General features: G+C 41.2%; 1 protein-coding gene and 1 non-coding gene across 4 annotated transcripts in view; one reads left to right on the top strand and one right to left on the bottom strand.

The window, feature by feature from the left end:
- The window catches only part of SINHCAF (SIN3-HDAC complex associated factor), a 31,859-nt gene extending 11,953 nt beyond the window's left edge, over positions 1-19,906 (bottom strand). Inside the window, exons 1-3 of one of the 3 annotated variants that reach the window (XM_019452377.2) lie at positions 19,730-19,906; positions 2,770-2,917; positions 1,375-1,474 (exon numbers count right to left, since the gene is read on the bottom strand). In XM_019452377.2, coding sequence (XP_019307922.1) covers positions 1,375-1,474; positions 2,770-2,897 — 228 coding nt within the window. In that variant the 5' untranslated portion in view covers positions 2,898-2,917; positions 19,730-19,906. Of the gene's footprint in view, positions 1-1,374; positions 1,475-2,769; positions 2,918-17,384; positions 17,501-19,382; positions 19,546-19,729 lie in introns of those variants that run through there. The other 2 variants (XM_019452379.2, XM_019452378.2) reach the window with 2 other exon arrangements.
- LOC128775130 (U6 spliceosomal RNA) lies at positions 9,767-9,869 on the top strand. Its single transcript, XR_008419782.1, has one exon. It is a non-coding gene; the product is annotated as a U6 spliceosomal RNA (small nuclear RNA).
- Positions 19,907-21,372: the final 1,466 nt, after the last annotated feature.

Raw genomic sequence — 21,372 nt, 5'->3', positions numbered from 1 at the left:
TTTGAGTTTACTTTCACTACAAAGCAGTAAGGGGGCTATTTGTTAACTCCAATTTAGGGTGAAAGAAAACAAGAAATTATCTTTTGCCTTATTTCACTAAACTAGTAAGTGGGCAAGAATGGGTAGAGAGGGATACAAGACTCAAATTAACGTTTTCACAACTATGCTTTATGATCTTTTCACCATACACTTTAATCCCTAAGGTCATTTACATGATGGCAATGGCATGTTCTCCCATAGTCTACCATGGCCATTGGTCTAGACCTACACGGTACTATTTCTTACAAATTTATTCACATTTACTATTTGCAGATTTGTACCCTTAAAAAGGTTGTCATCACCTTCAAAATCACAATTTTCAACTTCTCCAGACAAACTATTAAAGAAAATTCCCTTTTTTATAAATTAACAGACCCACAAAAACCTATCAAAATAATGTAACACCGTAACCAAAGGACAACGTAAGGCTAATTAATACTAGTATTAGGGGGAAAAAAGATAAAGAATAAATGCATGCTGACTTAAAAACAAGTATTTTGTATAAATACCATAAATGTTTTAAAAGCTAGCATAAGACTTAACAGTGCTGTTCTGATCACTGAAAACCAATGACAAAGGGCAAACAGAATACACATTTACATACCACTACAATCTCAACTAGATTTAAATACACAGAGTAAGAATAGCTTCCACATAACTGATCACTGTGTTATATTTTATATATAAATCTCATTCAGTTCTCACAACAGCTCTGTGGGATAGCTACTATGTTTCCATTTTATAAATAAATGGAACTTGCCCAAAATTTGCAACTAGTAAGGCAGGATTCAAATCCAGTTCTGGTGCTAAACCCTATGTGCTCATTATACTACCTCCAGGAATTAGGATAAATGTTCCCCTGAGATGAAAAAAGGATCCATGTCTAATTAACCTTGGAAATACATGAAATGTACACTGTGAATCTCTAAAATGGGGATACTGGATACAGCCTTAGGGAAATGATACACTACTCAAAATGTTGCTTCTAAACATGCCAAAATGTTAAGTAATTATATCTAAGCAGCAACTTGTGTTTTTCTTTATTCTTTTCACTTTTCCATCTGAGGAACGTACTACTTCCTAAATTGGGTGAAAACTAATGTTACTTTAAATGTAATAGAAGTTATCTGGGCACTCAGGTGGCTCAGTCAGTTAAGCACCCAAATCTTGATTTCAGTTTAGGTCATGATCTCACGGTTCATGGAATTGAACACTGCGTCTGTTAGTGCAGAGCCTGCTTAGGATTCTCTCTCTCTCCCTCTCCCTCTCTCTCTCTCTCTCAAAACAAATAAATGTAATAGAGGTATAACTGAGAAAGACAAAAGATGAACTAACATGATTCCAGTTTTTTTTTGATCCTGCTGGCAATTTCTTCCATCTTTTCACAAGCAGGACACAGGCATTACAGATGTCTCCTGAACGAGTCTCATGCAACCTAGTAAGAAAACAATCAAACTTTTATTAGACTCATTTATATTTAAGAATTCATGCAAGTGTATTTCTTTTGGGAAAAAAATCCAATTACAGTTTATAGATGCTATTGCTAATTGTCCTGGACGATACAGTTACATAGTTTCTATAGTACATTTTAGAAATATAATTAACTCCTAGATCCAATGAACCAATTCTATGTACTGCAATTTGGTCATTTTAAAATAAAATAATAATAAAATAAAATAATAATAAAATTTAAGAGCTAGAGGAGATCCTGGTCACTATGGTTTAAAACAAGGTTGTCCACTTAATCTTTTTTGAAGTGTGTAGATATTTCCATAAGCAACAAAACGCCACTCTTTACATAAAATACTGTGTCATGATATTCTGGTTTTACAACACACAAAACCCAAGAGGCACTGTAATTTTTAAAAAATGATTATATCTGCATAAGGGGAAGAAAATCTGTAACACTAATCAACCAAGCTCTTTATAAATTATATCTTTGAAGAACTTTCATTATACACTTTTCCTGTATTATAAATACATACAGAAAAATACTGGTAACTTTTATCACGTATACCATTGGAAATGAAGACATTAAGTGACAAATGTAATTTTTTAAAAAGGCAAAGTTGGCAGAAACTCTTTTTGACAACCTTCAAAATAAGCACAAAATCCAGGATTAACAATAAGTAATCAACAAGTATTTTGATAAGAGAAACAAAGTGGTAAAAATAACTTCTAACATGGGAAATGGTTCAACATGAACTATTCTATTTTATCCAAGTATTTGTTGGAAAGTAAATTCCACTTTATTAAGCAGGTTTATTGTCCAAAGATAAATAAAGAACAAAATTATAAAATGAAATGTACCCTGACAGATCTCAGGGCAGAACATTAAGTCTTATTAGCATCCTCAGCAGGATGGGTTAAAATACATTACCATAATTTAGAAAAACAATGCAAAGAACAGAAAACTACCAGAGGACAACTAGTATAAGAGAGAATAAGAGTAATTTCTTAAAAGTCTTTTATATCTTGATGTTAAAAACAAAAGAGTTTGATTATAACTACAAGGGGCTTCACAATTTGTAGTTCCTTATAATCTGGAAAAGGGTAGGCTGTCAGTATTGATTTGTTTTAAAAGCAAGAACCTTAAAATAGCCTAGATGAGAATGTAAGTGATTTTAATTTATTAGCACATTGCTCCAATTGCCTGCCTCGCCTGGAAGGATTTCCGTAAGCTATGATCTTTTTCACTCTAAGAATGGTAAAAACATCAGATGATCTTACCCAAAACAGCTCTGGAAGTCCTTTTCATAGCGTTTACTGTCAGTGAATCGAGAACTGGAGGACTTAGCTCTGCAAATACAGCAGCCCTCTATACTTCGGTACATCTTTGGCTTGTGAAAACCAAACATCTTTTCTTCTGGGCAATAGTCTGTAAAGCCAGGGGAATTGACACAGCTTTATGAGGGCTATAACAAGAAACCATTAAAAGAGAGTTGTCTGCTCCACCCCAACCCCGGCAACTTGATATTACATGACCAAGCCAGACAGAAGGGCTGTGGGGAAGTCCTCCTGGATCTCCCTCCATTCTTGGCACTACCCCGGCAAGTGTATAAAACACAAAAAATACCTGTTTTTTAACAAGATCGGTCTCTATCACACCTCCTTCTACCCTCCTGGCCACACTCATTCTAAAACTGAGGGGAGGGAGGCATTTTTAAAAATCAACTTTTTAAGCAAAAAATGTAACAAAGTCTCCGCACTATAAAATGATGGAATCATGCACAACAAAGGACACATCCTAAAATGTAAAGTAAGGCACCCCCTTTCTATTCTGCACCTTTACACTGAAGTGATTCCCAGCTGGGGAAGTTTTGAGCATTTACCATGACCACTATTTGACATTAAGCACACAAGTAGCTCAATAGTCATCAACCCATAATACCTTGCCCTATGGGAAGTTTAGAGGGGATTTCTTCTGTGATAAAGAGAAGTTCTAAGCTGGCAAGTTGACTGAAAGGAGGATGTAAAATTCACAAAAATCCAAAGTCAGGATTTAAGAATAATAATTTTATAAAATCATCAAAATGGATTAAAAACAAGCTCATATTTCCCGACCATTGGTCTGTTCAGTTGTTACAGAGGTTTTTAGAGCTCTTCTATGAAGTCCTGTGCCTGACCAGTGAGAGGCTGATATCCAAGAAATGTAGGGTGAGATAAACTATTGATTCTCATGATCAAAAAAACAAAACAAAAACAAAAACAAAAAAAACTCAACATCATGCAAGGAAGGAAGAAACAGTCCTAGAGCTAGACGTATAAAAAAATGTATTTGGCAGTAAATACACGCCTTAGAAGAAATTTAGAATATCCAAACTGGGGGTACTTTGGTGGCTCAGTCGGTTGAGCATCTGACTTCGGCTCAGATCATGATCTCATGGTTCATGAGTTGGAGCGAGTCTCACATGGGCTCCCTATTGTCAGTGCAGACCTCTCTCTGGATCCTCTGTCCCCGGCCCCTCTTTTTCTGCCCCTCCTCCACTCTCTCTCTCAAAAATAAATTAAAAATATTAAAAAAAAAATCCAAACCAAGGGCCATTTTCACCAGAACATCTGGACTAAGAAAGGGAATAAAAAGGCAATGAATATACAAACTAAACCCCAATGGACAAGTGTATGTAAGGATCCAACTAAAAATCATCATAAAAGCATCACATACAGCATCAATAAGTTACTAATACCAATTAGATTGGTGCTTATAGTGTTAGGAGTTATAACCACAGAACACTATCCTTTTAAAGTTCTTTTAGAAATACACTGAAATACAGGAGTAAGACAAAAACTTTAGTACTTTGGATGATCTCTCATCTGATCCCATTTCACCTCAGTTCTGGTTAGTATACCAGAGCAAGTACTTATGAAAGCAATTCAGAGAAATAATGTAATATCCAGGCTGTGTGTATGTATCTCTGAGATAGAGGAATTCTGAAATATGGGCAAGGACTTTTGATTTGTTTTTAAGAAAATATTTTATTAGCAAACAATCAGCTAAACACTGAAGCTTTCATTTTAAACAAGGGCTATTGTTTATCAAGTATTCTTTAATGTTTTTGTTGGTGAGAGAAGCAGGCAAAGAAGGGAGATGGGTGGGGCAGAAGTCCACTGATGCATTTCAAAAATTAAGTTTAAAGTTTCTTCAATTTAAGAATTGTTAAAACAAGAAAATATTCTCAGTTGATTATTTTTGTTCAGTGGAGTAGTTGGGAACTTGAATTTGAGAGAAAAAAAATAATGAAGATACTCCATAGTAGGAAAAGGTGTGGGAAGGCCTGTGAAATGAAACAGTGTTTTGTTTTTTTTTTTTCAAATAAACCCAAGTGATAAATGAAAATGGTTGTGTTGCTTTGGAAAAAAAATAATGTCAAATGACACAGGATAATTAATACAAATTAAAAAAAAAAAAGTGGTAGAAAAGCAGAAGTTATTGCTTCAATTTGTATATTCCCGTTTTGAGGCCAAAATGTTCCATAACTCTTTCCAGTCCTCGCACTAATATGGGGGCTACCCAAACTCCCCTAACATTCTCCATTACCATCAAGAAGGTCAAAAGTCCACACTTCCTCTTACAGCTTCATCAATGACTCTAGAAAACTTCAGCCTCCCTTCTCAGCAAGGACAAAGGAAGTACAGCAAGAAAGGCCAGTTCATTCCATTAATACACAGACCAAATCCTATTACAACAGATAGATTCCTATCTCTCCCCTCACAATCCCCTACCCTTTCCACAAGTAAGCATGCCAACAAAACCAAACAGTATTTCAAAAACAAAACAAAACAAAAAACCACAGCATTCGGGTAGGAACTACTGCCTGGATTGACCAAGAAACCAGTTTGTGCCAGTCATTATGCTTGGGTTAATCGTAACCCTAAGAAATGTTAGGGTTATAGCTAAATACTGAGGCTTTCCTTTTTATAATCAGCTATTGTGAATCAAGTGTTCATCTTCAATATGATTTTTTTAAGTTTACTTTAATACTTTTTTTTTTTTAGTTTATTTATTTTTGAGGGGCGGGGGGGAAGGGCAGAGAGGGAAAGAGAGCAAGAATCAAAAGCAGGCTTGGCACCATCAGTGCTTAAACTCCCGATCCAGGAGATCACGACCTGAGCCCAAGAGCCCCTTCAGTATGATTTCTTTGTTGGTGGGGATCTCCACAAAACTTACCCAACAGCCCTGCAAGACATCCCATTCTTCAGATTTAATAATATTCGTCTTTACATACCAGGCAAAATAAAATAGCCTGGTATCCTCTGACTGATCCTTTATGCAGCTCTGTGACCTTACGTTCGTCCTAATAAAATTCAGCTTAAATATCTGAAAGTGGTCAAAATCCTAGGGTCCACACTCTTCCAAGCAGTGTTAAATGCAGTAAGGTGCAAGGCACTTGCCCTGATGCAACACACAAGTAGCATATGAACCTTTTAATGGATGATTACTTAATAAACTTATTAAACCTTTTCTGAGCTTATTCCTGCACTTGAGAGGCACCTGGGAATCTGCAGCAAATACACAGGGGTTTCATTTTGGGCTTTGTTTACAGCAACCTAGTTAAGCAGTGGTTGGTGTTTAACCATTTTGAGCTTTGCGGAGCCCAGAGACTAATGAAAGCATTTTCACAGAATCTATAGACCTACATATGTTAAAAACTAACAAACAAGAAAAACCCCTACCTAATCTCCAGAGGAAAATTAAGGGCACAAAATGACTCTGAAAGCAAGTGATTTTTAGTATTTTTTTAATGTTTATTTTTGAGAGAGAGAGCATGAGCAGGGAGGGGCAGAGAGAGAGAGGAAGACAGAATCCCGAGCAGAATCCGTGCTGTCAGCAGAGCCTGATGTGGGGCTCGAACTCACGTACTGTGAGAACATGACCTGAACCAAAGACAAGAGTCAGACACATAACCAACTCAGGCACCAGGCACCCCCTAACTTACTTTTTATATCAAGAAGGAGGTAGGTAAGCAAGACACAATTTGATTTTAAACTTGGGACTTCGTTATTTCAACAAACCTGGTGGTTCTTTAGAATACTTCTTTCCTAGTTCCACAGATGTACAATATTAAATGATTCCTCCAGAACAATTTATTTGTTCAAATGACACTGTAAACTGTTAAAGTATTTGTGACTTTAAAAAAAAATTTTTTTTAATGTTTATTTATTTTTGAGGCAGAGACAGAGCATGAACGGGGGAGGGCCAGAGAGAGGGAGACACAGAATCTGAAACAGGCTCCAGGCTCTGAGCTGTCAGCACAGAGCCCCATGCGGGGCTCGAACTCAGGGACCACAAGATCATGACCTGAGCCAAAGTCAGATGCCTAATGGACTGAGCCACCCAGGCGCCCCATTTGTGACTTTTGTATCTATTCTCATAGGCGTCACATTAATTCAGCAGTTTAAAAATTTTTTTTTTTAATATTTGTTTATTTCTGAGAGAGAGTGAGCAGAGCACAAGTGGGGGAGGGGCAGAGAGGGAGGGTTACAAAGAATCCGAAGCAGGCTCCAGGCTCTGAGCTGTCAGCACAGAGCCCAACGCCAGGCTCAAACCCACGAACCGCGAGATCATGACCTGAGCCGAAGTTAGACTCTTAACCAAATGAGCCACCCAGGCGCCCCTAATTCAGCAGTTTTAATAGAAGGAAGCTATTACCATCTGCTCCCTAATTGATGAATAATTATAGAAGAGAGTGGACACATACAATCTCACTCTTAAGCATGTGGGGAAAACAGAAGAAAATTAAATTTTGAGATAGAGCCAAAAATGAGTAAAGACTTAAAATGATTATTAAAAACTGCCATTTGTCTTCTAAAATTAGATAATGGTGATGGATGCAAAACTCTGTAAGTATACTAAAAACCACTGAATTGCATACTTTAAAAGTGAATTTTACAGTGTGTGAATTATATCTCAGTAAGCTTGTTTTTAAAAATGAAAATAGGGGGGCGCCTGGGTGGCTCAGTCGGTTAAGCGGCCGACTTTAGCTCAGGTCATGATCTCGCGGTCCGTGAGGGCTGTGAGTTCGAGCCCCGCGTCGGGCTCTGTGCTGACAGCTCAGAGCCTGGAGCCTGTTTCGGATTCTGTGTCTCCCTCTCTCTGACCCTCCCCTGTTCATGCTCTGTCTCTCTCTGTCTCAAAAATAAATAAAAAATAAATGTTAACAAAAAAATTAAAAAAAAAAAATGAAAATAGGGATGCCTAGGTGGCTCAGTCAGTTAAGCATCTGACTTCAGCTCAGGTCATGATTTCAAGGTTTTTGAGTTTAAGCCCCGCACTGGGCTCTGTGCTGACAGCTCAGAGCATGGAGCCTGCTTTGGATTCTGTGTCTCCCTCTCACTATGCCTCTCCCCCACTCACTCTAGGACTCTCTCTCAAAAATAAATAAACATTTAAAAAAAAGTCTCTAGCGGGTAAGGATGGAGGTTGTGGAGAAATGGGAACCCTCTTGCACTGCCAGTGGGAATGCAAACTGGGGCAGTTGCTCTGGAAAACAGTATGAAGGTTCCTCAAAAAATTAAAAATAGAACTACCCTATGACCCAGCAATAGCACTACTAGGAATTTACCCACGGAATACAGGAGTGCTGATACACAACAGCATATGTACCCCCAAAGTTTGTAGCAGCACTTTCAACAACAGCCAAATTATGGAAAGAGCCTAAATGTCCATCAACTGATGAATGGATGAAAAAGATGTGTTTTATATATACAAAAGAATTTTACTTGGCAATAAGAATGAAATCATGCCATTTGCAGCAATGCGGATGGAACTGGAAGGTATTATGCTGAGTGAATTAAGTCAGTAAGAGAAGGACAGATATCATAAGTTTTCACTCATGTGTGTCTTGAGAAACTTAACAGAAGTCCGTGGGGGAAGGGAAGGGGAAAAAACTGTAACAGAGAGGGAGGGAGGCAAACCACAAGAGACTCTTAAATACAGAGAAGAAACTGAGGGTGGATAGGGGGGTGGGGGAGAGGGAAAATGGGTGATGAGCATTGAGGAGGGCACTTGTTAGGATGAGCACTGGGTGTTGTATGGAAGCCAATTTGACAATGAATTATATTAAAAATAATGATAAAAATAAAAAATCTTTAAAAAAAGACCTAATCTCTCTAAATTAATTAAATAATAAGAAAAGATGAAAAGAAAGAAAAGAAAATAGACTAGGGCACCTGGGTAGCTCGGTTGGGTGTCTGACTCGTGGGTTTCAGCTCAGGTCATGATCTCATGGGTTCATGGGTTTGAGCCCCAAATCAGGCTCTGTGCTGACAGTTCAGAGCCTGCTTCAGATTCTACCCTGTGTCTCTGTCTCTCTCAAAATAAATAAACTTTAAAAACAGAAATGGAAACAGACTGGGTTACGAATTCTCCTGTCTTTATATATCTTTGCAACCTCAACATCTAGAATAATGCCAGTCACTTAGTAGGTACTCAATAAACGTGCTGATTCAACTTTTTTAAAAAGTTGTTTTTTAAAAAAGTTGTTCATACAACATTTCATGTTTTACAAGGCACTTTCATTAACATTTCTTTGGCTGCTATCAGCAAACAACCACAAATTTTAAAAAAACAGTCAGGGGCACCTGGGTGGCTCAATCAAGTAAGCATCTGACTCCTGATTTCGACTCAGGTCATGATCTCATGGTTTGTGGGTTCAAGCTCCACATCATGGGGCTGTGCGCTGACAGGGCAGAGCCTGCTTGGGATTCTCTCTCTGCCCCCTCTCCTGCTCGCACGCACACTCTCAATATTAAAAAAAAAAAAAAACAAAACTGTAACAAACACGAATCAACCAGCTAAATTACTGTTCTGTCCAAATTAATTCAATCTCCCAAAGTTAACAAGATTAAATGGTTAAGTCAGCAAAAACTAGAAGAGAAATAACTGTAATTATATGGGCAAATATTGTAACATAGACAACAAAAAGTGAATTTTTGAAAATGCAATACTTAATTCTAAAATATGATTAATTGGTTGGTTTTTTTCACTTTAAAGCTGTACATTTCATATAAATCTAATGATCAAATTAACGAAAGGATGGGGAATGCAACCTTAGTGTTAAAACAAGGAAAAGTGTGGGGGCAAACTGTTTAAAAAAAAAAAAAGGAGCAAATCTATTCTTTATTTATTTATAAAATAATCTGTAGGCCCTACATGGGGGGCTTGAACTCATGCTCTTGCCAATTGACTGAGCCAGCCAGCAGCCCCATCGAAAGGACCAATTCTAGTGTGATTTGGCAGCACATATACTAAAACTGGAACAATACAGAGAAGATTAGCACGGGCTCTGCGCAAGGATGACACGCAAATTTGTGAAGCGTTGCTTATTTTTTGGAAACCAATTTGACAATATATATTAAAAAAAAATGATAAAGGAGGAAAAAAAGGACCAATTCTAATCTAAAGAGATTATGAAGCCAAAGAGCAGGGATGATATATTTTACACTTAATTCAACACACATAGGTTTACTAAATGCAATGTAATATAAACGGAAACAAAAGGAATCTTCACAGCAATAGCTAATATTGAAGGTATAATATTTAATTCTAAGTTTAAAGATCTTTTAACAACACTAAATTCACTTTAAGCCTGACTTTAATCAGGAAACAGTATCAAAAGGGGGACCTGACTGGCTCAGTCAGAAGAGCATGCAACTCTTGATCATAGGGGCAGGAGTTCGAGCCCCATGTTGGGTGTAGAGATTACGTAAATAAATAAAACTTTTTTTTAACAAGGAAACAGTATGAAGAGTAGTAAAATGCAAATTTTAAAGTTTTTAAGTACCCTTTTAAATATGGAATTGGAGACAGGGAGGTGAAGAACTTAATTCTGCAGAGTACTGTCTTATCTTTTAAATCTTACAAGGGTGATAATTTAACATCAAGGAAAACAGAGATTTATTTTGTTATGATAAATACAACATCCAATAGGCTCACCTTTTTTGGTACACTTTGAAGGACACCAATAGTTCCTCCTAAATATAATAACTTCCCAATTCCACTTTCTAGATTCCTTTCAGGATGTAAAGTTTTTCTTACTTTCAAAAATACCTTTCAAAACTCAAAATGCAAGGGGCGCCTAGGTGGCTCAGTCGGTTGAGCTTCCAGCTTCGGCTCAGGTCATGATCTCACGGTCCGTGGGTTCGAGCCCCGCGTCGGGCTCTGTGCTGACAGCTCAGAGCCTGGAGCCTGCTTCAGATTCTGTGTCTCCCTCTCTCTCTGACCCTCCCCAGTTCATGCTCTGTCTCTCTCTGTCTCAAAAATAAACAAACATTAAAAAAAACAAAACAAAAAACAACTCAAAATGCCAATGCATGGACTGGACGGAGGAAAACTGAGAGAGAAGTAAATATGCCACGGGTGAAAAATCAACTTTATAGTTAATGTCACAATTTCTCCATACCACCTTGGGAACTGAAATTCTGATAAACACAATTAACAGTGCAACCTCGCAAAAAGTATTCCTAAAGTGTTTTTAGTTTTAGTTTTCAGTAGACCAAAATCCTACAGCTAATGATCACTTTTTCTTAAAAAAAAAAAAAACACAAAAAAAACCAAAAACACTGACACAGACCTTTAAAAAAATACACAAGATACTGGAAGCATCCTAAATGTCAGTGGATTCTTAGAGTTGTTAAATTATGTCTTCATACTACAGAATACCATTTCAGCCCATAAAAAGAATGTAATAGGGGCACCTGGGTGGCTCAGTCAGTTAAGTGTCTGACTTTGGCTCAGGTGCAATTTGTGAGTTTGAGCACCATGTCGGGCTCCATGCTGACAGCTCAGAGCCTGGAGTCTGCTTTGGATTCTGTGTCTCCCTCTCTCTGTGCCCCTCCCCCACTTGTGCTCTGTCTCTGTCTCTGCCTGTCTCTCTCAAAAATAAACATTAAAAAAAGTTAAAAAAAAAAAAAAAAAAGAATGCAATAGATATGTAACATGTGCACATGGGAACTATCCAAGATATCTTGTCTGTAATATTAAGCAACTTGAGTAACAACTATACAGTACAATCCCATAATGGGTTTTTTAAATGGGACTTTAAGTACATAAACTGACTTGTTAAAAGATATTTTTAAAAACGAATAACTAGTGGTTGCCTCTGAGGGAAGCAAGAATGAAGGAAGATTACTTTCACTTTACTCCTTTCTAGCACCATGTCCCAAAACCTTAGTTATGATCGCACACCTTGACTTAACCAAAGTGGTAGTAGCTGAAACAGCTCAGAGAGCTTAAACAAACTTCCTCAAAGACATACAGATGGAGAGATACCCAGTGGGAAACATAGTCTACAGCAGAGAGTACAGAATAGACATAGAGTAGAATGGGAAGGAAGCTGCAAAGAGACAAGCAAAAGATTTGTAAAGTGGGAAGGAAGCAGCAGTGAACAAAGACAAAAGGAACCAAGCAACCAAAGACAACTTTGAAGTGAAGGAGATGGCATTTCTTTACAGCTGAACTTTAAATGACAGGATGATGGGAAAGGAAGAGATATAAACACGAAAAAACACCCATGATCAAAAGTTATGAGCAACCCTTAGTTGCTGTAATTTTTAATGCCACCCGCGACACCATTTTTAGTCAGTGGTATGCTATCTTTAATCACCTGTAAGTACAGGATCCAGTAAACACTAACAGTGTAACTGGAGCAACACTTCACATAAAGAGTCAAACAGGACTAAGTGTGTTTTGTGTTCTGCTGCTAGGCCACTTGGTTGCAATGTGCCCTAACAATAAGACCTGTGTCATCAGCGCTTAAGGAAAGTCACGGAGCTATTGAACACGATTATTTCCTCTTACCTGTTTCCAGACACCAGTCCACATCCCAGCATCAGAAGTTCTGAATTTACTCACTTTTAAGGGACAAATTTTAACTTGCCTAGAGGAAAACTGAGAAAGGATGGTAGACCCCACCTGTTTGCCAATGGCTTCTCCAAAAATGCACCTAGTCTCTGAGAAATTATACAGTAAAGTATTTATTATGGCTGTCTACAAAACCCACACTTAGCAGAAGAATGTAGAACTCATCCTACAGGAAAGAGGTCAAACTCAGAAATAAAGTCTTCAACTGAAATAGCATAGGTTAAAAATAAAAAAATCACAAATCCAGGTCTCTGGAGTTCCAGACAGTGTAAAAAAAATACTAGGTCCTCCCATTTTGATAGTGTGAAAAAACACTGGGTATGCCGATTCTAGATTAAGAGTGATTCCAGTGGATGAAAAAACTGTAAAGGTTGGGGAGATAGTATTAATCTTCTCTTAGATGATTAAGCAAATAATCAGTTAAGAAATGTAACTACTGTTGAGTCTGGTGAAAAAAGCACTATAATGAGTCAAGTTGGGAGTCTAATTCTGCGTTTGTCTTTACAACTGACTAGGAAGTCACTTCTAATTTTATTTGCCCCTCTGCAATATTAGGGTGAAATCTCACGTCCACTTTCCAGGGATGCTGTGAATCAAGAATATGAAAATACCAGTGTCTATATACCACTTATTCCCTTGAACTTATAGGACTTACACACAGAAATATAAACTCAAGACACCAGGGTGGCTCAGTCAGTTAGGTGTCCAATTATTGATTTCAGCTCAGGTCATGATTTCACAGTTCGTGGAATCAATCCCCGCATCAGGCTCTTCACTGACAGCACGGGGCCTGCTTGGGATTCTCCCTCCCTGTCTCTCTACCTCTCCCACACTCACACTCTCTCTCTCTCTCTCAAAATAAATAAATAAACATTTTTAAAAAATATATAAACACTATCCCAGGATATGTCCAACAAATTAAACTAAGGGTAGAATCCTGATTTCTGAAGGCTTTCTTTTAAGTTCCGGTTTGTGCGAAGAGAAACTTGGGTCTTTTCTAGGAGATTTTAACATCATGAAATTGGACTATATTCGTTCTGTGAAGCTGTTCTCCTTTCTGAACTTGAGAAAAATGTTAAGAAAGGGGGTATAGCCATACATATCTGGTCTGACCCAAACCGCAGAAAATTTCCTTAAGCTGTCTGACCCTTCCATTTCCTCACCTATAAAATAAGGATAAATCCCAACTCTTCTGAGTACGATCTGTAAAGCACCAACACAAGGCCTGGCAAGTCCCAACCTTTAAACACTCTAAATTAATTACATAATCTTCTCTCCCAAACATGTTCCTCCAGTGTTCACCTAACCTTGGTCATCACATATACAGTCACACAAAAAATCTGGAACTCAACTGGGCTCTCCCTTCTCATCTTCTGCATGACCCTCAACACGTCCACTATGAAATCCTTAAAAATTCTGTTTCTTCCTTCACTTCTCTGGTCCATGTCCCTTCTGTCCCTGCTGCCTATTTGTCCTTCATTGTGGTGCTGGAGCCTCATAACCGACTTCCTCAGAACCTTCAAACAGGGGATCCCTTCCTAAAGCTCAAATAATCATCTCTTCCAAAGTATCAACACGGGCTTCAGGATAATATCTAAACTTCTTGGCAAGAAATGCAAAGCTTTTCAGGATCTGGCCCTGCCTACCAGCTGCTCCGAACTTGGAATCCTGATATTCCAGGATTGTCAAACCAACTTTATTAACTAGCCACATCTCTACTCAGGTTGTTTTACCTGAGATGGTTTCTCCCTCATCCCCTTAACTCAGGAATTAAAAATTTTTAACAAAATCTGTCTATATGTGTATTTTAACACCTAACACAAGATTTTCACATACTTGTTTGCTATATTATCTCCTCTACTCAATGGTAAACTGTTGCAAGGCAGGAACTAAGTTTTATATTACAACCAGGTGCTGACTGTACATGGTATACAGACACTGGCAGAATTTGTTAATACCTGAAGACTGGGATAGGCAAAACAGATCTGAATAGTATATTTAATGCACAGAATGGGAAACAGTGTCCACAATAAAGAGGTGTATTTAAAAACTAGTGTTTTTAATTTAATGGAGTCATTTTTCTTTAACATTTAGTCTAGAGACTTTTGTATAAAAAAAATTGTGAGGCTCAAAGCTTTACAGGAAATGTAAACCAAGTGAATTACTTTAATTAGAGAAGATTAATAATAAATAACTCAATGCTTTCATAACAACTGGTAGAAAAATACTTATTGCTTATTTGAAGCAAGTATGTGGGGAGGAAAAGATTAGGGGCAAAATAAATCTCAAAACGAGAGCTGTTAAAACTCACCATACATTAACATGAACCAAATTAAAATAACATTAAAACAAATCAAACTTATAATAGGTGGAAACAATACAAAGCTAGAAACGCATCATTTTAGATTAACTGCAACTTTCGTACTTCTGGTGCAAAAAGAAAACCTCCCTTGAAAACAAACTGCCTTCTCTTGGACTAGATGCATTTCCAGATCATTTCCATAATAGAGAAAATCTTAGTTGCAGACTCAACTAAAACAGAAACTGAAGAGCTAAAAGACAATGAAATATTTTCAATTTATAACCTCCCGGAGTCAAAATTAAGTATGGGAAATCCAGGTCTCTTGTGGACAAGAGAAATCAGGAAAACAGAAAATGGCATCCTCTCCATTTCCACAAGAGTTTTTGATGTAAAATGGTTGAATCAGAATAATGTCTTCCCAGAACCAGTTTCTGAAGGTGGGGAAGAGGGCCAAAGATACTCATTCTTTCCACTCAACATTTACTGAATATTTCCCCCAGCAATGTCACTGGCCCCAGGCCTCAGTTTTGTCTCCTGTAAAATGTCTATTCCCAAAGTTGTGAGAACAGCCAGTATTTACCAAGCATATTACCTGCTTAATTATTTACAACCTTATGAAGTAGGTATTGTTATTTTGCAGATGACCACAAAGTGACTTATTTAACATGAGCACAGTCTTGCAACCTAGGCATTTTAACTCAAGACTTGCAAACTAACTAGTACTTCAACGAAGGTGTTCCCTTCTTTCTCAGCCAATTATATTCCCAGCACCAGTAAGGAAGAAAAAAAGTTGTATTTTTGAAGCAACCTACTATGTGTTGGCATGGTAAATTAACTAACTTGTCCTAATAAAGCTTATGAAGTTGGTTTAGATTTCAAATTAAGCTTAAGCTTTCACCAGTGAAAAACTGATTTTACATGGAAAATCATTATCAAATTGCTTTTTCACATAAATCTGCTAGAGTCTGAGCCCCATGAGCCAGCTTTTTTCTAGGGTCTCATTACAACTCGGGGAAAAAAAAAACGAGCCATCCAGGTTCCAGACCTACAGTTAAGAAAACTATGCAACAGCAGTCTTGAGGCCTGCTGCCCACCAAGGTTCTAGAATATACTACCTATTGAACTTTTCATCATTGAACTCCCGCAAAAAGTAATGCAAGAAGGAAAACAGTAGACCTTGTCTATTGGTCTTTCCCACTCTCAACTCATTCACCTTGATAAACCAAATCTCCGTTGCACATATCAAGTGATATTTAAAACAAAAATTAAGCTCTATTGTATTTGAAATTTCCCAGGATATTGAAACTAGCTGTAAACCCAGGTATAAAATACTGATTAAGAAAAACAAATGAACGAATCTTAGTGTGCTTACAAAACATCTTATGCATCTTAAATAATCACAGAGAAATAAATGCCCAAAGGGAAAGCCATAAACTTATTACATACAAAGTTTTTCACTTTCTTGACATGTTCTTTCTATCCACCGCAGATATGTACTGTTACTATAGTATTAAAAGTTGCCTTTAAGTATTTGTACTTTGGTCACCAAAACATGGGAGAAACATGTCTGTTTAATAACAAAACAATGAGAAGCACAATCTGTACAGATTTTTGGTCTGGGTGTGGCATCTAAAGATACTATTTTCTGGTAACGACCACTTTTAGATTCTAACCCTTAAACATGATCCAAATGCAGGAGAAATCAGGAAAGCAGCAGCAGATACAGTGCTGCTTATCGGATGTCTAGACTGCAGGCAAACCCCAAATACCAAAGAAGCATCCATGTGTCAAACCAGCATAATTTTTGAGCTATGCCTGGGGCCACATACCAAAAAAAAAAAAAAAGATTGGCTTGAAAAGAAAATCTAAGAGGGGTAACCAGAAGGTCAACCCCAGTTTATAGGAACTAGGAAGAAGCTAGCAGGGACATCCAGCCTTTTACCCTGTCACCCCCCCCCCCCCCCCCCCGCCGCAGCTTCCTTCCCAACCCCCATAGAAAATCTCCAAGGCCCAATTCTCCACGTGCTAGCTTCTTCAAGGTCATCCTAAGATAAAGCAGTGAACAATCACCAAGCATTGAGCCGGCATACCTTTAGGGCAAAGGGGCGATTTTCCCCTTCCCCAAATCATTATATAAATATTTTAAATGCCATCAGGCTTTTCTCCAACTCCTACGGAAACAAACTCCCAGACTTCAATTTAATTTAGATTGAGCAACTAAAAAAACGTGTTCGGTTTTGCGACATACATTATTAAAAGGTTTTTCAAGTCTGGCAAACTCCAGTACAAAAACAGGTGCTTTCAGTGTACTTCTAATGACAAGGTCAAACTCATATTTTTAATTACTAAAATTAAAAGGAAGAAAAAAGTTTTTTGCTTTTTAATCTTCCTTAGGACAACCCGAGCTGTGGGGGCAGGGGGAGTATTGCTGGGGTAAAACTGTCTCGCACAGGATCCGTGTTGTTCTAATCACTAATTCCTGGTCTTCCCAGTTGTCTGTAGTTACCCAAGGTTAGACGGAGAAAATAAAAACAAAGAAATCTACTAGGTCTCGTTACCAGAACAAACTCTGCACCGCCCTGCCACCCCAATAAACCAACCCCACCCGCAACCAAAACAAACCTCGCCCCTCCCGGATCCCCCTCCCACACGTAAACACACAAAGAAAACAACGGCACGCACAATTCAGCCACAGTCCTCACTTCCCTTTGTAGGACAACGGGGAGCCCCGAAACTTCCCCACGGTGGTTTTTTCGTGTGTCGTCGGGGCTAGGTCCCCTGAAAGCGCGAGCCACGGCTCGGCTATGAGGGTTTGGGGGTGCTCGCCGCATGCGCCGGCTTCCACGAAAGCAGCAAAATGCCTCTCCCCAGGCCTCCTGCGGCCCTCGCCGCCCCCCCCCCCCCCAACCGCGCTTCCCCCTCGGGCAAGCGGTGACGGCCGAGAGAGGCACCACGGCAGCAAATAGAAACGCTCCCCGGTGGGTTTGTTGGTAAATAGAACAACTTGGGTCGGGAAGAAAGTTCCTGCGGAGAGCCGCTCGCCTGGGCGAGGGCGGCAGGAGGTGACCCGCGTCCCTCGCCGCCTCCTCCCTCACCTGCGCCGGAACAACGGGCCCCCGCGCACGCCCGCCCGCCCGCCCGGCGCCTCCCGCAGGCCGCGCCTCCCGCACGCCGCGCTGCCGGGGCTTGTTCCTCCTCATGGCTTTGCCCTGACGTAATTCAAACATGGCAACAGTTCGACTTCAAAGGCGAATCCACAGACCTCCCAGACACAAGCTCCGGACCACGGGTAACGGGCCAAGAAGTCGGGGCCACGCTCTCCCGGCCCCTCGGCTGTCGCGGCCCTCGACGCCCGTGCTGAAGCGCGGGGGCCCCGAGACCGCCGCCTCCCCGCCCGCCCGCCCGGAGCGCGGAGCACGCCGCCTCTCCGCGCACCAGCATGGCACCTCATGCGAGCACCGCCGCCAAAGTTTCCCCGCGAGGGGCTGAGGGACAAAAGCCCCTCTCGAAACTCGCCCGAAGTTAGGGGGGCCCGGCCCACACGGCCCTCCGCCCGGCGGCCGCCCCGAGCGCCGGCGGGGCCCGCACGGGCACATGCAGCTCTTTGTTTTCTGTCCAGCCGGGCGCTGCCTACGTGCAGCATCAGGGATGTCGGATTGTTTCTCAGAGGCGAGACACTTGACGATCACCCCGGGGAGAGGTCCAGACCCCGCTCCCCGAGAGTCCGGAGCCTCTCCCCCCGTCTTCCCCTCAGCAGCAGGCCCATTTAATCAAAGTTTTGCAGTGTCCTTGATGAGAAACGCCGATTGCCCGCCCCGCATCAGCGGAGAGTTGGCGACTTTCACTCTGCTTTTTAAACTGGCAAGACGCCATCATCAGCAAATCACATTGTCCTGCCGGCCGGCCCCGACAGCGCCCGCATCTCGCTGCCGGCCCGGATCTGGACACTCACACAGACCTCCGGCGAAAACCAGGGTCGCAGCCCCAAGCACGTGGTCTGTCATGTTGAGCACAAAAAGCAGTGCCCTCCGGAGTTCTCTCACTCCTTCGGCGCAGACAACGCCGTTGCCTCCATCCCCAAACCAACTTGGCTATGACTGGCCATCTTAAGCCGCACACAGTCGCCTCAGAAACCCCTCACCGTGGCGCCCACATCTACGCTACAGGTGACTAAATCGCGAACAAAACTTGAGGCTCCACAGACACATTGGCCCCCCGCGCTGCCTGGGCGCGGTCCGGGAGGTGGGGGGGTGGGGGGAGGCGTTTGGGAGCCGGGCTGCTTCAGAGCGGCCGCGTGTTGCTCTCATTGTCGCATCCGCATCCCTCCGGAGTTCGGCAAACAACGCCACGCCGCGTGCACTCCGGCCACCCCCGGCGCTGACCCAAAAGGCCGATTTAAACCCTCTCACGCCCGCCAGCTCGCAAGTAGACGGCAACTTAAGTTTCCGAGCCTACGGCGCTCATTGTCCACCCTTCTCAAACAGGCGCAGGGGGGCTGCAACGAAACTAAACCACGAGGTTCAACCACGGCGCCCGACCACTCCCGAGGCGCGCGCCCACGCGGATGCACCGGCCCGGGGCCCCTTCGCGATTGCCAGCAAGTCGTTTTCCTCTTGGGCCTTCCAGCCACCCGCCTCCTTTTCGCCAGAGAACACTACGGCTAAGAAAAGTCATTGTCACCTTCAACGTGGATCCCTCAACTCCGGCGACTCCTCAGTCGTTTGCAGCCTCCACTCACTTCCCCCACCCCAAGACTTTCGGTTTGCTTCCACTACCCTACCCAATTAGAAAAGGCAAACTAAACGTGTATACAAAAGAACCCGGGGTCTGAAGATCACGAGAACATTGCTCCCAGCAATGCCATCTCCAAGACAAAACTTCCTGTGCGTGCGTGTGTATGTGTGCGTGTGTGTGTGTGGAAGGACTGGGGGGTGGGGGGGGAGGTGAAAAGAGAAAAAAAAAAACAACACTCTGAAATCAAAGCCTCGTGAGAGTTTTGCACCAGAGTAATGGTTAGAGTCACTCACCTTCCAAAATCAGCCGTTCCACGCACAATAACGTTCCCGAGGTCTGGAGTGCACGCCAAGGCAGCCCCCCCCCCTTCTAATCGCTCCCTCCTCCTCAACTGCCTTGTCTAGAAAGATTGTCTCCTGCAGTTCTGCAGTTGCTACCGCTGGCCGGGAAGGTGTAGATTCCGCTTTCTCTCTGCGCACGCGCGTCTCCTGGTACAAAATTCTCCTGAATCGAACTTATTTGCATACGGGCGCGCGCGCGTTGAGGGCTGGGAGGGGAGAAGGCCCGGCGGCCGCGCGCGCTCCCGGGGCCTCTATTGTCCTTTTAAGGGGAGAAGCGCCGCGGCGCGGGAAACGAGGCGGCCAGAGGGAAACGGGGGCGGGGACTGCTTACTACGGCTGACGTCACGTAAACAAACGCCCCCTGGCTGGAGGCTGCGGCGAAGGGGGAGTGGCGGGGTGGGAAAGGCGGAAAGGTTAGCAGTCTAGGGAGAACGTTCGGCTGCTTGACTTGCTTTCCACCCTGAAGTTCTTGGGGCGCACCATTTCGCATCGAAAAATAGTTTTGGAAGCTGTTTTTGCAAAATTCTCACACCTATGCCCAGTTTTTGGCTTGAGGCGACAGGGGAGGTGGTCTTGCAAGCACCCAGACGGAATTTATGCCTCCTACATTTCCTAAATTTTGTTTGAAGTTCGGTTTTTGAAGCTTTTTTTTTTTTTTTAAAATCCTTTGGGACCAGAGGAGGCTCATTTTTCGTGCAGTTTTAATGAGTCGTTTAATAAAGTCCCATTTTGACATTTTATCCATTCACAAACTCCCGCCTGCCCTCCTCAAGCAGTAACCCAACCCATAACGATCCAATTTCCCCCCCCCCCCGCCCAACTTTGGCCTTAAGAGTTGAATGGTTGTTAATTTCCGTGGGAACAGTGTAGCTTTCCTAAAAGACTAGTCAGTGGAAAGCCAGTAATCTAGGAACATGCACACCTCCTCCAGCTGCTTGTAAAGGGTGTTCCATTCAACCAGAAATAATACCGCTAACTGGTGGTCTTGGGAATGGAAAAAGTAGCCAAGGAAGTGCAGATTTTCCCTGGTGGAATATATAATAAACCAACAATCTAAACGCTTCCTGTCCCAGGAGGAAAGAAAAAAAAAAAAAAAAACCTGAAGTAACTCTTCTCATATAAAGTGGAAAATGAAAAAAGAATGATTTTGATACATCTTTATTTGGAGAACACAACTAACACCAATAGGCTGAGACCCTGATTTAATATGATAGAGGGAGGGTGGGGAGAGAGGAAGGATGTTTTTCCCAGAAACTTGATATTGTTCCCAAGCTACAAAAGTGTGGACATCAACCATAAAACTTAATCATCTGCTGACAAGTTTCACTGCTTTCACTGTAATGTCAACAATATGGATTTAAATAGATACTTCTGAACCACTAATTTAATTCAACAACCAATTCATAATACATGCAAGACAAACCCACTTCTAAAGTCTGCAACTAATGTTTCTTCTTTTTCTTTGGGTCCTGTAACACAATATTTCTGTATCTGTATATGAAAACCATATATTAAATACCTGCAAAAGAGAAAAAAACAACACCCTCACTAAAATGTGAGCTCCCTCAGGGCAAGAATTTTATACTATATTCATT

Source organism: Panthera pardus, unplaced genomic scaffold (genome assembly GCF_024362965.1).
Source record: "Panthera pardus isolate Hobbes unplaced genomic scaffold, ASM2436296v1 HiC_scaffold_6, whole genome shotgun sequence".
Classification (NCBI taxonomy): Eukaryota; Metazoa; Chordata; class Mammalia; order Carnivora; family Felidae; genus Panthera; species Panthera pardus.
This window is presented reverse-complemented; position numbering and strand designations above follow the sequence as displayed.